Below are 12,697 nucleotides of genomic sequence, written 5' to 3'. Positions count from 1 at the left end.
GTTGGATTAGAATTCTTTATCTCTCTTCTTTAGAATAGCCCAATTATAATGATCCAATGTTCCAAATGCCCGTGATATTAAACCGGATCTTTTTTTATTAATTTTTTTTTATTATTTTTTTGGGATACTAAGGGTACTCGTTTGGTTCCGAGCAGAGAGAAGGAAGAAAGTTTGGTCAACAAAAAAAAAAAAAAACTTTTTTGATAATAGTTTTCAAAAAAATTTATTTTATTAAAATAAAATTTTTATATTTTAAAAAAAATATATGGTACATAGAAAGGACTAATTCTCACTATTTAAAATTAATTTTTTTAAAAAATATTTTTGATATTTTTTTATTAAAAGTATAATAGGTATTTTACATTTTTTTTAGAAAAAGAAGTGTTTGTTTAAACATAAGTCATTGGGTAATATATTATTTTTTATGATTAACTAAATATATAAAAAATTAATTTTTTAAGCATCAGTTTTTGAAAAAATATATTTCAGTAAGAATTTTCTTTTTTTTAACGAGCTGAGTGCAGGATGAAACGAAAAACCAATCACCTTTTAGAATTAGGTATTGGCTGTGGCTGAGTTAAATTCCGGATGCAAAATGCTTCGAAGGGTGTGCAGTACAAGATTCTTTGAAAAATGGTGGCCAGTAAGGTCACGGTTCAATGTGGAAAAAGGGAAAAGATTTATAGCACTGGATATATTACACTGGAAAAAGTCATATAAAGCTTGTGTTGAGCTACTCTAAACCTAAAATCAAAATAAGCAAATAAAAAAGATGGACATGGTTCAGAAGGAATCCCAAATGTGCAATCGATCTCTCTGCCCCCTTCTAATGCTCATATTATGCACTTATGTGGCTCTACTAGCTGAGCCGAGCCTAGCGCCCATAAATATTTTATTTTTTGCCCAAAAATCCACAAATTCAATTTGGGTGGCCCCACTTGTTGGTGAACAAGTGCTTAATCTTTCAACATATTCAAACAATAAATGAAGAACTTAAACAAGAGGGTTTATTTGTTAAACATTTGCAATTACAACATCTGAAAATCCAACAAACATTAAAAACTAAAATCACTTAACGATAGTGAGGGAAAAGAAATCTTGTTAGAGGCTCCTCCAAGGTCACCGAAAAGAGTTGTAAAACTAGAGCCCATTTTGACATTCAGTGATCACTTCCCTTCGTTGACTTTGTGTAGGTTCAAATGTTCTGCCACCTTCACCGGTGGCTGCCAACAGGGGTGCAAATGGGTTGGGTCACGAGCGACCTGCTCCAATCCAATTTTTTATTCAAGTCTTAATTTTGGACCCAGATCCGACTTGATAAAAGGTCGGGTCGGGTCCACCACTATAATTTTTGACTCAACAGGTTATTTGGGTCGGGTCAGATCTATGTATAATTCGGACCTAATGCAAAAAATTCGGGGCCGATTTGGATCCGATTTGAGTGAACCCATCCATGGCTTCAGAACTTATATTTGCACCCCCGCGGGCTGCCTAAATAATTATATAGATTCGGGTCGGGTCGGATCGGGTCAGGTCATAGGATTAAAAAATCCAAAATTACCTAAATTTCAAATAGATCGGGACAGATCGGGTCTGAATTCAGTAAACCCAAATCTGACTCAGAAAATAGAATGAGTTTAATTTTAGGATCCGATCCGGCCCTATGGATTATTTAAAATAGATTAGACCAGGTCTAAATAGGTTGCATCGGGCAGGTCACGGATCAACCCGACCAATTGCAACCTTGGCTGCCATTAAATGTGCTTGTGCAATGTGGCCCAAGGCCCAAAAAGGAGCGCGGAGGTCGGCCCACCGGGGACGCCGCCGCGACTGATTTGGAAGGCAAGGGGGGCAGGTAAATGCGACCGGAAGACCGAGATTTCGCTTGTCCTCCCAACAGCAGCAACATCCGGGCGGCCGAACAAGCCTTCAATCCGGCAGTGTATAGCGGGCGCCGTGAACAGCGCTCCCCATCGAAGCTCTCAATTCAGCGAGGGCGATCGAGCAAGGGAGATGGGAGACCTGAAGCTCATCCTCGCCGTGATCTTGTTTCCGCTTCTGCTCTCGTCCTCGGCGAAGGTCGCCGCCGATTCGGGAGCGGATGCTAGCGGCAGGAGCAGCAGCGGTAGGATCTCGGGATCGGACTTAGGGTGGCAGATCCTCAGCAAGCGAAACTTCTCCTCCCAGATCCGCCTCCATCCCCATATCCTCCTCATGGTCACCGTTCCATGTACGCCCCTTTGCTCCTTACTCTCCCTGCCTTCTCCCAGAGTTCTTTTCGTTGAATGAGATTTTAAGTGAGCTGTACTAAATTTGTTGTTATTGATTCTTGAACTATGTTGATACCAACCTTTGTGATTTGAAGTTTGTTGTTGATGCCTAGATGTGATCGAGAGAAAATCTTGTTGAATCAAACTAGGTTCTTGATGCTGTTGGAAATATGAGAACTAATCATGCGTATGAAACAAGTAAAAGGGAAATAATTAGGGGGCTTGGAATCGAGGCTCAAATTTGTGGCCCTGAAGTCACTAAGGCCTCCCTACGTGTGGTTGCGACTGGCGTTGAGGGACCCCAAGATATGAAAACGGCCCCTATAACTTGCACAGTTCTCCATTATGTGGAGGGAGTTGAAAAACCAATCCTTATCTTGTTGCTTGGGTAAAAAATTTAAAATAGATGGCAGAAAGAAAGAGGGAGGAATTTCTCTCAGTTCAGAAGAAAAAAAGGAGAATAGAGGGATTTGGGGGGACTTTCGCAAGAGGACTATCAAATATTGTAGACCCACATTAGTGTAACATTAGGCCTTGAAAGACTTCCTCCAACCAACCCCTATCTCACAACATGCCCCATAAACATCTCAAATTAACTGGCCTGTACAACTTTCTAAAAGCTTACTAAAAAAATATATAATAAAGAAAACATTGAAAGTTTTAGGAATTGTCATTATGTTTTTCAACATAGAGTGTCCTTACGCTTTGCAATATAAAGTTATTGAGTAAACAGATGCTTTAAGCAAAGGTCATTATGTTTAAATATGAATGTATCATGGTTAGCTATCACATCTTAAATAACTTTAAATAGACCTAATAAACAACTTGCAGACTCATGGAGATTTCATTGGATTTCTTTGTAAGATAACACCTAGAATTCTAAGTTTCTCTTTTTCTGAATAAGCATCAGAACACAAACACATATGTGCAGACATGTGTCGATACTCTATCCCCCCCCCCCCCCCCCCCCCCCCTCTCTTTCTCATGCCTGGGTTTTTTTGCATTGCTGTGTTTGACATTTGAAGACACTTAGACACTTGCCAAAAAGTATTACTCATAAAACACTGGAGGGAGGGGGAGGGGGGGGGGGGGGTTAGGGTGGAGGATGTGATTGATCTTGAGCTTAAAGCAGAGTTTCCTATTAGCGCTACCCTTTGCTTTATGAACTAAACCAAACCAAAGAGCTTTTATATTGTAGGATAACACAAATGTGATGCAACATATGGTGCTTGTCACCTCTTAGAAGTTATGAGAAGTTCATGCAGTGACCGTTGATATTGATAAAAGTTATTCATTTTTCTTTTATCATGACTAGCCCTCTTAATCAGCTTTTGGAGAAACATAGTATATCTTCTTGGTAAACTTGTTCTTATGGTACATATAGCTCAAGAGGAGAGGTATAAATGCCTTCTGGGTTGACTGATGCACCATCCATTTTTGTATGCTTGTTAACAATCTTTTCCATCCATACATCAAACATTTATGACTTTGAGTTTTTGAAAATAATATGGTATATGAACTTATTTATCAAGGATTATATGGAGATAGTATGGGCTTTCTTGCAAAAATGTTGAAGAAATACTTTCATGAAGCAGTTTGCATAGATTCCTAGGTCTTTCTGAAGGCATGGTCATAGCTAATAAATTATCAATATGTTGTGGGCCATAGGTTAGTTGAAATCTCATATTCTTTGGAGGACTTAATCAATTTTAGTCTACGGAAAATTATAGAAATATATGTTGTTAGTTAAGGATTGGAGACATGTGTTAGTCCAAATCTTTTGATCAAAATATGCTATGATTGTAAGATATTTCTAGCATTGAAAGTTGACTAATTGTGTATGTTGGGATTCCTTCTTGTTATTAGCATAGATATCAAGTACCTGCCTAATAGGTAGAATCAATGGCTGACATGCTCCATGCGTGACCATTATTTGTAACACATCATTTTAAATGTGGTTTTTCTCGAAGACATGTGTCACATAGCTTACTGATGCATGGTCGGTGGAACCATTCCGAACTGGATGGTTCGGGGCGTATTGAGCTGTATCGGCGGCATGCTGGGACGGTTCCTACAACCGAAACAAAATACCGTCTATGGAGAGGGAGAAGGAGAAGGAAAGAGGAGAAAAGAGAGAGAGAGAGAGCGAGCAGGGGAGGGAGGGAGAGGGAGAGGAAGGATGAGAGAGAGATGGAGGCTGGCAGGTGCAGGGCCGCTTGCCGACTTTACTTAAAAATCGGCAAATTAAAAGGGCCCCCTCCAAGACCCTTAGTTCAAACGAAACAAGAAAACCGTAGCGGAGCCCTTCCTCCACCACCTCCGTGTGGCTTGCTAGCCTCCGCCACCCTTCTCTCTCCCTCTCTCTCTCCTCTTTCTCTCTTTCTCTTTTTCTCTTTCTCATTCTCCCTCTCCCCCATCTTTACTATGTCGGTACGAGCCCGACACGGAACAATACAAGGGCGTACGGACCTGTGCCGCTGGGCAACTGGTCCGGGCCCCGGTCCTGGCACAGTAGACCTTGTACTGATGTTTAAGGTTTGTTGGTTTTTTGATCATATGTTGCTTATGTACTCATTTATGAAGGTACTAAAGATACTTTTGCCCATAGGGGAAATTTTTTTGGGAAGGTCTTTTATTTATTATGTCTTGAAATTGAATAGGCTATTGAAACTTTATGGAATGTTAGAAGTGCTTCAAGCTACATACAGTTGATTGTTAAATGAGGGAAGACAAAAGAAGGCTACATGGGCAACCTGTCTAGTTTGCTACCAAGACAAATTGCTGCATTAGAAGTTGGTTGCATGCACTTCCTCATGCCAAATTGTCCATAAGATAGCCTTCAACAAGCCCTGTCTTGATGTTGTCTGTGATGGAAGAGTATAGATTTGTTATGCTGATGACGTATCAGGAATTAAAGTATCCATCTGTAGCGAACTGTGTCTTGGATACGTACTATGAGAAAAGAGCATCCACAGACCGCAAATGTAGGTAACATTATTCCATGTGTGCCTTCCCATGTTCTGCTGTTTATAGGCTCATGTTTGGTGAATATCTCTTCAAAATGGACTGATATAGGTTGATATAAAGTAATATTGGCTTCTTCCCTAGTTTTCTATTTTTGAATATGTCTGCAACAGTCAAGAATAATTTATCTTTCTGCTTTAGTCGGTCAAAAACTCATCTCAATTTTCTATTACTCTTTTCTTATGAGGGATTTTTAAGCATATTGGACATTATAACAAGAAAACTCATATCTTATGTTGGATTAAAGTCGAAAATCAAGGAAACTAATGACATATAAGCTTTTCAAATCAATATTAAATTCAAGCTTCCCACAAAACTACCAATATGCACGAAACACCTAAATATATTATTAATGTGTGGACATATTTAGGTGTCCACTTATAGTTCTTGTTGTGTATTTTGAGCTTATTGGTTTTGTTAATGTGTAAAATAGTGATGTTAATGTTAATTTCGTGTGATATATTACTTAAACTATGTAGTGCACATTTTAGAATGCAATCAACACAAATATCTAGAATAACCCTATATTTCAAACGTTATTTTCAAATCTGAAACTGTATATGTATATATATACATATCTTACACTAGTACAAAGCCAAAAAATTTCATGCAAAAAATAGTTGTAGTAGTTTATAATGGCATACTAGTTGCAGGCTCTTTTGCAGACTTGCATATCTTTCTATGCTAGTGCATGCGATTATTAACATTATGCAACATGATAATCGTACTATGCTGACCATGGTATGCCGTACTGGCCTAAATCGGATGGTACAGAGCGTACTGTACTGTACCGGTTTGTATCGATACTCGGTATGGGTGGCGTATTGATATTCGAAACACCAAAAATCTCGTACTGCACCATACCTATGCTGTGTTAGTATGGCACCAGTACGGGGTCCAGTACCGCGATGACAAATCTAGATGCTGACCCTTGACCATCATGGATCTGATACGTGATACTTTAACTATTCTAATGAATTACTTCTCAAAATGTATGTCATCAATGTGATGGAGGGTATTGAGGAGAACATCATTTAGCAACATTAGCTGCATGGTGAAGTATTATGGGGTTGTAGAGAAGATAATGGGCGATCATGGCTCAATGTTTGTGGGGTGAAATTTGAGAGGATATCAAACTTCTTTCTTATTTTTCGAGTTTTCATTTAATATACTTGTGGATAAACTATGCATGTTAATATACTCTGTAGAGTTTTCAAGGCTTTGTTTATGTCCAAGATTTAAGTACTGGCATGTCGTGATCTATAATAGCTATAACATAGCAAGAAGGTATCACTGCTAGCATGCCTTTTGGCATCTAATTGTATTGAGTCTATTGACACACGGTATATCATCTCATTTTTGCTATTTAGGCACCAAGAAGTGTACAGTATTGGTATGATTAAGTGTCGTACTAGTAGGGGTATAGGTATTGATAATTGTTTTGAGTAGTATTAATCAGCATGAATGCAATTTTTAAACTCAGATCAATTTTTTGTTGCTTTGTACTGATATATAATTGTTTCAACAATGTAATATAGTTTTTAACCGGTCTGTTGAAATCTAACTATAAGGACTCATGTAGGTGTGTGTTTAGTCCCATATCAGTTATATATTGGAAAGATCTTAAGTACTTATATAGGACCAAGAAAGCTAAATAATACCTTTCGGCTAGCCTTTTTGGATAAAATCTTGTGTCGTTACAAATAGTATAAGGGAGGATCCGCTCATGGCTTGTGTGGACTAGGGGACACCATAGTATAAGCCCATTTGCAGTTGAACATGGGCCAACATTAGTATTTTGTGATTGAATTTGATCGGATTTGGACCTTTAGCTTGGCGAGAATGTTTGTGAGGACCTGTGCAAGCGCATGTTTAGTCCCATATCACTTATGCACTAAGAAGATCATGCACACTTATACAGGGTCAAGGAACCAAAATAATACCTTTTGGTTAGTCTTCTTGGATAAGGTCTTGGGTTGTTACAATTAGTAAAAGCCTAGAATTTGTATTCCTCCTCCCCCTTATGACTAGATGCATCGTATTGTTCTTTTGCAGATTATTATATTTCATAGAAAGGAGTCAGGAAAGTGTAACTATCACATTAAACAATGCAAAAATTATTAATACCTGTAGATTTATTGTTAAAGCTTGTAGTCAACTCCTCAAGAGAGTTATTCAACATAAATAAGTTCAAAATGCTTTTTATATTAAGTTTGTTTGAGGAAAAGGTGAAACATCTATCATTTCATTTCACAAATTATAAAACAAAAAGAACCTCTAGCTATCAAAAAGCTCAAGTACAAAATCCAATTAGTGAAATAACTACAAATGAGCTTACATTATAGATTTATTACCTATTTGCTTAGTTATCATTTATAAATCAAAAATTCTTCTCAAAAAAAGAAATTATATAAATCTTCTTAATAATATATATAAATTGTGAAGATGATTCATGTAAAAGAGATAATTCTTTCATTAGTTTTATTATATAAAATTTGAGGTTTCATGCAGCGACTATAGTATCCCTCCTCCTCAACTCTTTTGAAAAATTTTATGAAAAAATTGCGACAAACTTAAGTTTATTTTTTCCAATTACTTGAATAGAAGATAAAAATATCTTTCCCATTGGTTACATGTTCGAAGTGTTAGATTTGCATAAATAATAAAAACCCAATCACAATCATTTCATTGATCATATGCTCTTCACATTAAGAAGCTTTGGTTGTAAGCTATTTATGAAGTGTTTCTTTAGCTTCCTCATTTGCTTGACTCTTGATTTGTAATTCATCCTTAGAGAGCTTTTTCATGCCTTATGTCGCTGCAATTTTTTGTAGTTTGGCAATCACTGACATTGCATCATTATTGATAGATGTCAACCTATCATTCATCTGGCAAAAGGTCATCTTCTCATATTTAACATTTCATGAGGATCGTCAATTCTAAAACTCAACTCCTCATTTGTTAACATGATGAACAAGGAAAGAAGCAAAGAAAATAGAAAGGGATCAATAAAACGACTAGAATAATAAAGCAGGACCTTTTAGCCCCGATACCAAATTTGATGTAGGGCAGCAAGGGTTAAAACATTTCAGAACTAATTGCAAAATAGATCTGTTCTGATGTCCCAGAAAATCAATCTGCAGTTCCAACTGTCTAGTGAAGAAAAAGATAACAGTAGAACTAAGAGACAATAGTAGAAAGTAGGGAAGAAATAAAGTGAAGTAACAATAGAAGAAGAAGAAGAAAGAAATAGAGAAGAGGTAGGGATTGAAAGAGGTAAAGGTAAGAGAATCCAAACCTGGCTGAAAGAAATCTTTTCATTCATTTAAAACAAAACAAATTATGTACAATGCTTTCTCATTCAACCCTAATAGACCCTTTTAAAGACTTTTCATGACTTGCATTTCAAGCAAACTAGGACTCTTGATAGGCAAGTAACTAATCCCCAAAATATTTCCTAAAGAAATAAAGTTCAGAATAGCACACACAACCCTATGTATAAAGACACTGAAAATAATAAAAAATCAAATCCTAATGATTTTATGACTTATCCAATCCAACATATACCTAATATATAACTCTTTTAAATCAATTTCACTTTAAATAGGAATCTAAAACTAATTCTAAAAATTACCTAAATAAGAGTTTCGAAAAAATACAAAAAAGTGAACAACTTTTTTAATTCACATCATTTTGTTAGTATGTGTGTGCAAATAATTTTAAGCAATATGTCCACTATTTCTTGTGCTAAGAGTAATGCCATCTGTTCAATCACTCAAGCAGGATATAAAAATGATGTGAGGATGAAGTATAGGTGGTTCATTATTTGTTCTCTTTCCGAACATGCATGTGTTGGAAGCAAATTGGTTGCATTGGCCAACAAAATTAGTTAATATTTTCTACTCTTAGATGCTGTTCGACCTGTTGTCTGATATGCAAATGAATATTTAGACGCAATCAGGACACATCTCAAGGCACTTTTATGGACTCTAGAGTATTGAACCTGTGCCCCTGTAAGCTATCCTTTTGAAGACAAAGAGTGTGGTTTCCCAAGAATGTCTGTTATCAAATCCAATCCTCATGAGAGCTTTGGAAAATAGATTTCTCCACCTCCCTTATCAAAAGTCAAAATATGGTCTTATTCATCTTTTGACATTTTGATAAGGTTACAATTCTAGTGAGCATAAAAGAGTGGTAGCATCTAGTATCTTCTTTCAATGTTTTTCCCAAAAGATTTAGGGTCCTAATAGAGGCTGGGAAGGCACTTTCCAGCTAATAGATTTATGTTTGGTTGGTACTCTTTCCTATTCAGATTGCTTTGAATAAATATAGACAGAGGATCGATCAGACCAATCTCTCTTGTGGGTCATATTCGTACAAGGAAAAGAAATTATATATAAAGAGTGGCATCTAATCCTATGCTTAGAATTAATTTAAGCTTTTGAAACCTTTGGTATGGAGTGTTATGGGAATAAGGGTATTTTAAGAATTGAAAGTTCTCTTTCGTAGCCAGGCTTTTATAGAGTTGTAAGGATAGGGAGCTTACAGACTGTAGGGTATTCTTGATAATTGCATGTATTCCATGTACTTGACAGCATCATGATGGACAGGAACCACCAGCAGTTGTGCAAGTATCACAAGCTATAATTTTAGGCAGTGGTAAAAAGTAGGGAGCTATAGTGATTATAGGCTATGCATACTCTTTCCATAGGAGTTTAAAACTGTTTACCGCTATGAGTCATGTATGTACATGGTGTTTTGTTGGGTTGCGTCCAACTATTATCATTACTTGTGTAGGAAATGAATGCAGAAAGGTGTCAGATTTTTTTGATAGATTATATTGATATGATCAAAAGATATAGAATTTTTATCGTGCAATTGTTCTTCACTGACTGATTTCATCTCTTTATGGAATTAAATGGAGGTCCTTCTCATAGCTACCTTGCACATTAAATGTAAGTTAAAGAACTTAAACTCGTGGTTGCTCTCAAAGTGTACATCCTTCAATTCACCAACTTGATTCCAATTTAGTGCAAGAAAATAATGATTTAGTTGTTTATTGATTCAATAGGAAAACCATAAACTAAAGGAAAACAATTATCTTCATTTTTAGACTCTAATTTAATATTGAAAAAAAGGAAATTGTTTTATTAATGTGCTTGGATTTATCCATTTCAGATAAAAAGCCGAAGGAAAAGAAAACAAATGCTTTCCATTGTCCTGAAGAGAAACATGGTTGTTCTTGATGGTTTCATATGTACTACGAAGAGTCAGTAGTGCGTAAGCCTGTATGACTAATGGATTATTTCCATGACCTGGTCATGCAGTACACCTGGGCTGATACAGAATTATACTGATCAACAGTGGTGGTGCAGTAATATACAAATGCATCATGCCCATGACCTGTTGGTGCAGTACAATTGTAGGGTATGTTAGGGCATAGATGATGTTTCAATCGGGAATGCCATTCTATGCTAGTACCTAGTTAAGTAGATGACAGTACTACACTGACATGTTAGATGAGATTCCAAAAATACAACTTTCAGTTTCAAATATGTTCTTAGCAATGATACTAAGGGAAAAAGTTCCTACTCGTTGCCGGTAAACTGTTGATGGGCGAGAATTCCTACTCGTTGCTGGTAAACTGTTGATGACAAGCCTATTCTGCTATGTCAATTTAATGGACCCTAACATTCACATCAAGAACTGAATAATTTTCTCGTTATTTTATTCACACTTGTTGTTCTTATTTATTCTTGTTCTTATTTATGATTTATTAATTTACTACTACTACTATTCTAGAAAGGGGAAGGGATAAACCCCACCTAGCTACTACTGCTATGTCAGAAAAGGGAGGGGATGAACCCCACCTGGCCAACTGGAATTGTTGTTACTTTCTCTTCTTCTTATAATAAAAACAGAATATATTGTGGGGCCTTTAATATGGAGTAGCATAATCTACTTGTTTTTCAGTCATGATGAGTTGTCAGTTTCTGATAAAATTATTCAGGATGGCATCAAGAGACTCAGATCATGAATTTTGGTGTTGCCAGGACAACATGCCTGGTCATTAAAACAAGAGACTCCGAATCAAACGTACAACTAATGGTAAAAGGAGGCTCAAATTTATAATTTTGTGTTATGTATGTATGTATGCATCTATGTATGTATATTTAAAAATTTGGTAGGCTCCAGGAAAGAATGTTTTAGGGGGCAGAAAAGAGTTGCTGGGCTGCATTATTGGATTCTCCATTTCTGTTTGGTCATTCTGTCAAGGTTGCTTCTTCTTAACAGAGGTTAATAACTAAGTAATCAAGAAATTCTGAAGTTTTTTGCATTATGTTTTGTTTTTTAACAGTCTTTTTTCATCTTTCAAGTTTGACTGTAGTCTCTTTTAATATGCAGGGTCTGGTGAGTCGCGATCCCTAATGAATGAAATAGCACATCTGGTTGCTGATAAAAAAGAGAAGCTTGACTTCCTAAGACTGATGGTTGTTTATAAAAATTCTGACAAGATGGTGGCTGATGTTCTTGGTGCTACTGAGGGAATAACATTATTTTACTATCACCACTCCATGTCATACAAGTACCATGGGAGACTTCGTCTGCAGAACATCCTATCTTCAATATATCATTTTATGTCACTTAAACATGGGGAGATTCCTCTGAAGCCCCTGCGCAGTCAAGAAGACTTACAAAATTTTTTTGAATCAACAGATAAAGCCATACTTCTCCTTGAGTTCTGTGGCTGGTCAGCTAAATTGTTGCATAGAAAAAATAATGAAAATTATGAGACTTCCTTGTCTGTCCAAAATAGTTCAGAGCATGGTTTGTCATCTTAACTTATTTTGTTTCCTCTTGATTACACATCTCTGACCATCTTAGTTTTATTTAAGCAGCAATGCACAAATAGGAATAAATTTTTATTTGAGTATTGACAATGTGCTCTGGAAATATTAAATGCGACGACAACTTAAAATAGCTCAATTTGAAATATATCTATTTGAATATCTGCTTTGTGTTATTAACTTATTATAGTATCTGAATTTAGATTCTGGGATCACTGTCTCTGGGCTGTAGGATGGAGTGGTGCCTGATCAGGTGCTTAGGCAAAAAATAAAAAGTAACACCTAATAACATGCGTGGTTTTTGCTATTTCTGTATTTCACATTGATAGGGTAAAATTCTGAATTTTTAAAGTTTTTCTTTTGTAATTTCTTTCTTCATATGTTTTGGATAAATCTAAAAAATTAATTTGATTGTTTCTTCAGCTTGTATTCTTCTCTCTACATCTTCTCTATATATCAATCAAATATGGGCCATCAAAGTTGTGGTGTTCTTTTTATTAAGATGATAGATTTGCTGTGATTTTAAATTCTTGTAAAGCGAACTTCCTAGGTGAT

General features: G+C 36.3%; 1 protein-coding gene across 10 annotated transcripts in view; it reads left to right on the top strand.

Moving 5' to 3' along the window:
* The first annotated feature begins 1,818 nt into the window (after nucleotides 1-1,818).
* Nucleotides 1,819-12,697, top strand: part of LOC103706826 — a 34,907-nt gene continuing 24,028 nt past the window's right edge. For 8 of the 10 annotated variants that reach the window (XR_005508101.1, XR_005508097.1, XR_005508099.1 and 5 more), the window contains exons 1-2: nucleotides 1,819-2,230; nucleotides 11,700-12,122. Coding sequence is in view for 3 of the 10 variants with exons in the window: in XM_039118563.1 (XP_038974491.1) it covers nucleotides 2,014-2,230; nucleotides 11,700-12,122 (640 nt within the window). In the remaining 7 variants the exon portion in view is untranslated. Of the gene's footprint in view, nucleotides 2,231-4,930; nucleotides 5,255-8,964; nucleotides 11,591-11,699; nucleotides 12,123-12,697 lie in introns of those variants that run through there. The other 2 variants (XM_039118565.1, XM_039118564.1) reach the window with 2 other exon arrangements.

The sequence above is a fragment of the Phoenix dactylifera genome, unplaced genomic scaffold (genome assembly GCF_009389715.1).
Source record: "Phoenix dactylifera cultivar Barhee BC4 unplaced genomic scaffold, palm_55x_up_171113_PBpolish2nd_filt_p 000373F, whole genome shotgun sequence".
NCBI lineage: Eukaryota > Viridiplantae > Streptophyta > Magnoliopsida > Arecales > Arecaceae > Phoenix > Phoenix dactylifera.
Note: the sequence above shows the minus strand (reverse complement) of the source record. Positions and strands in the feature narration are given on the sequence as shown.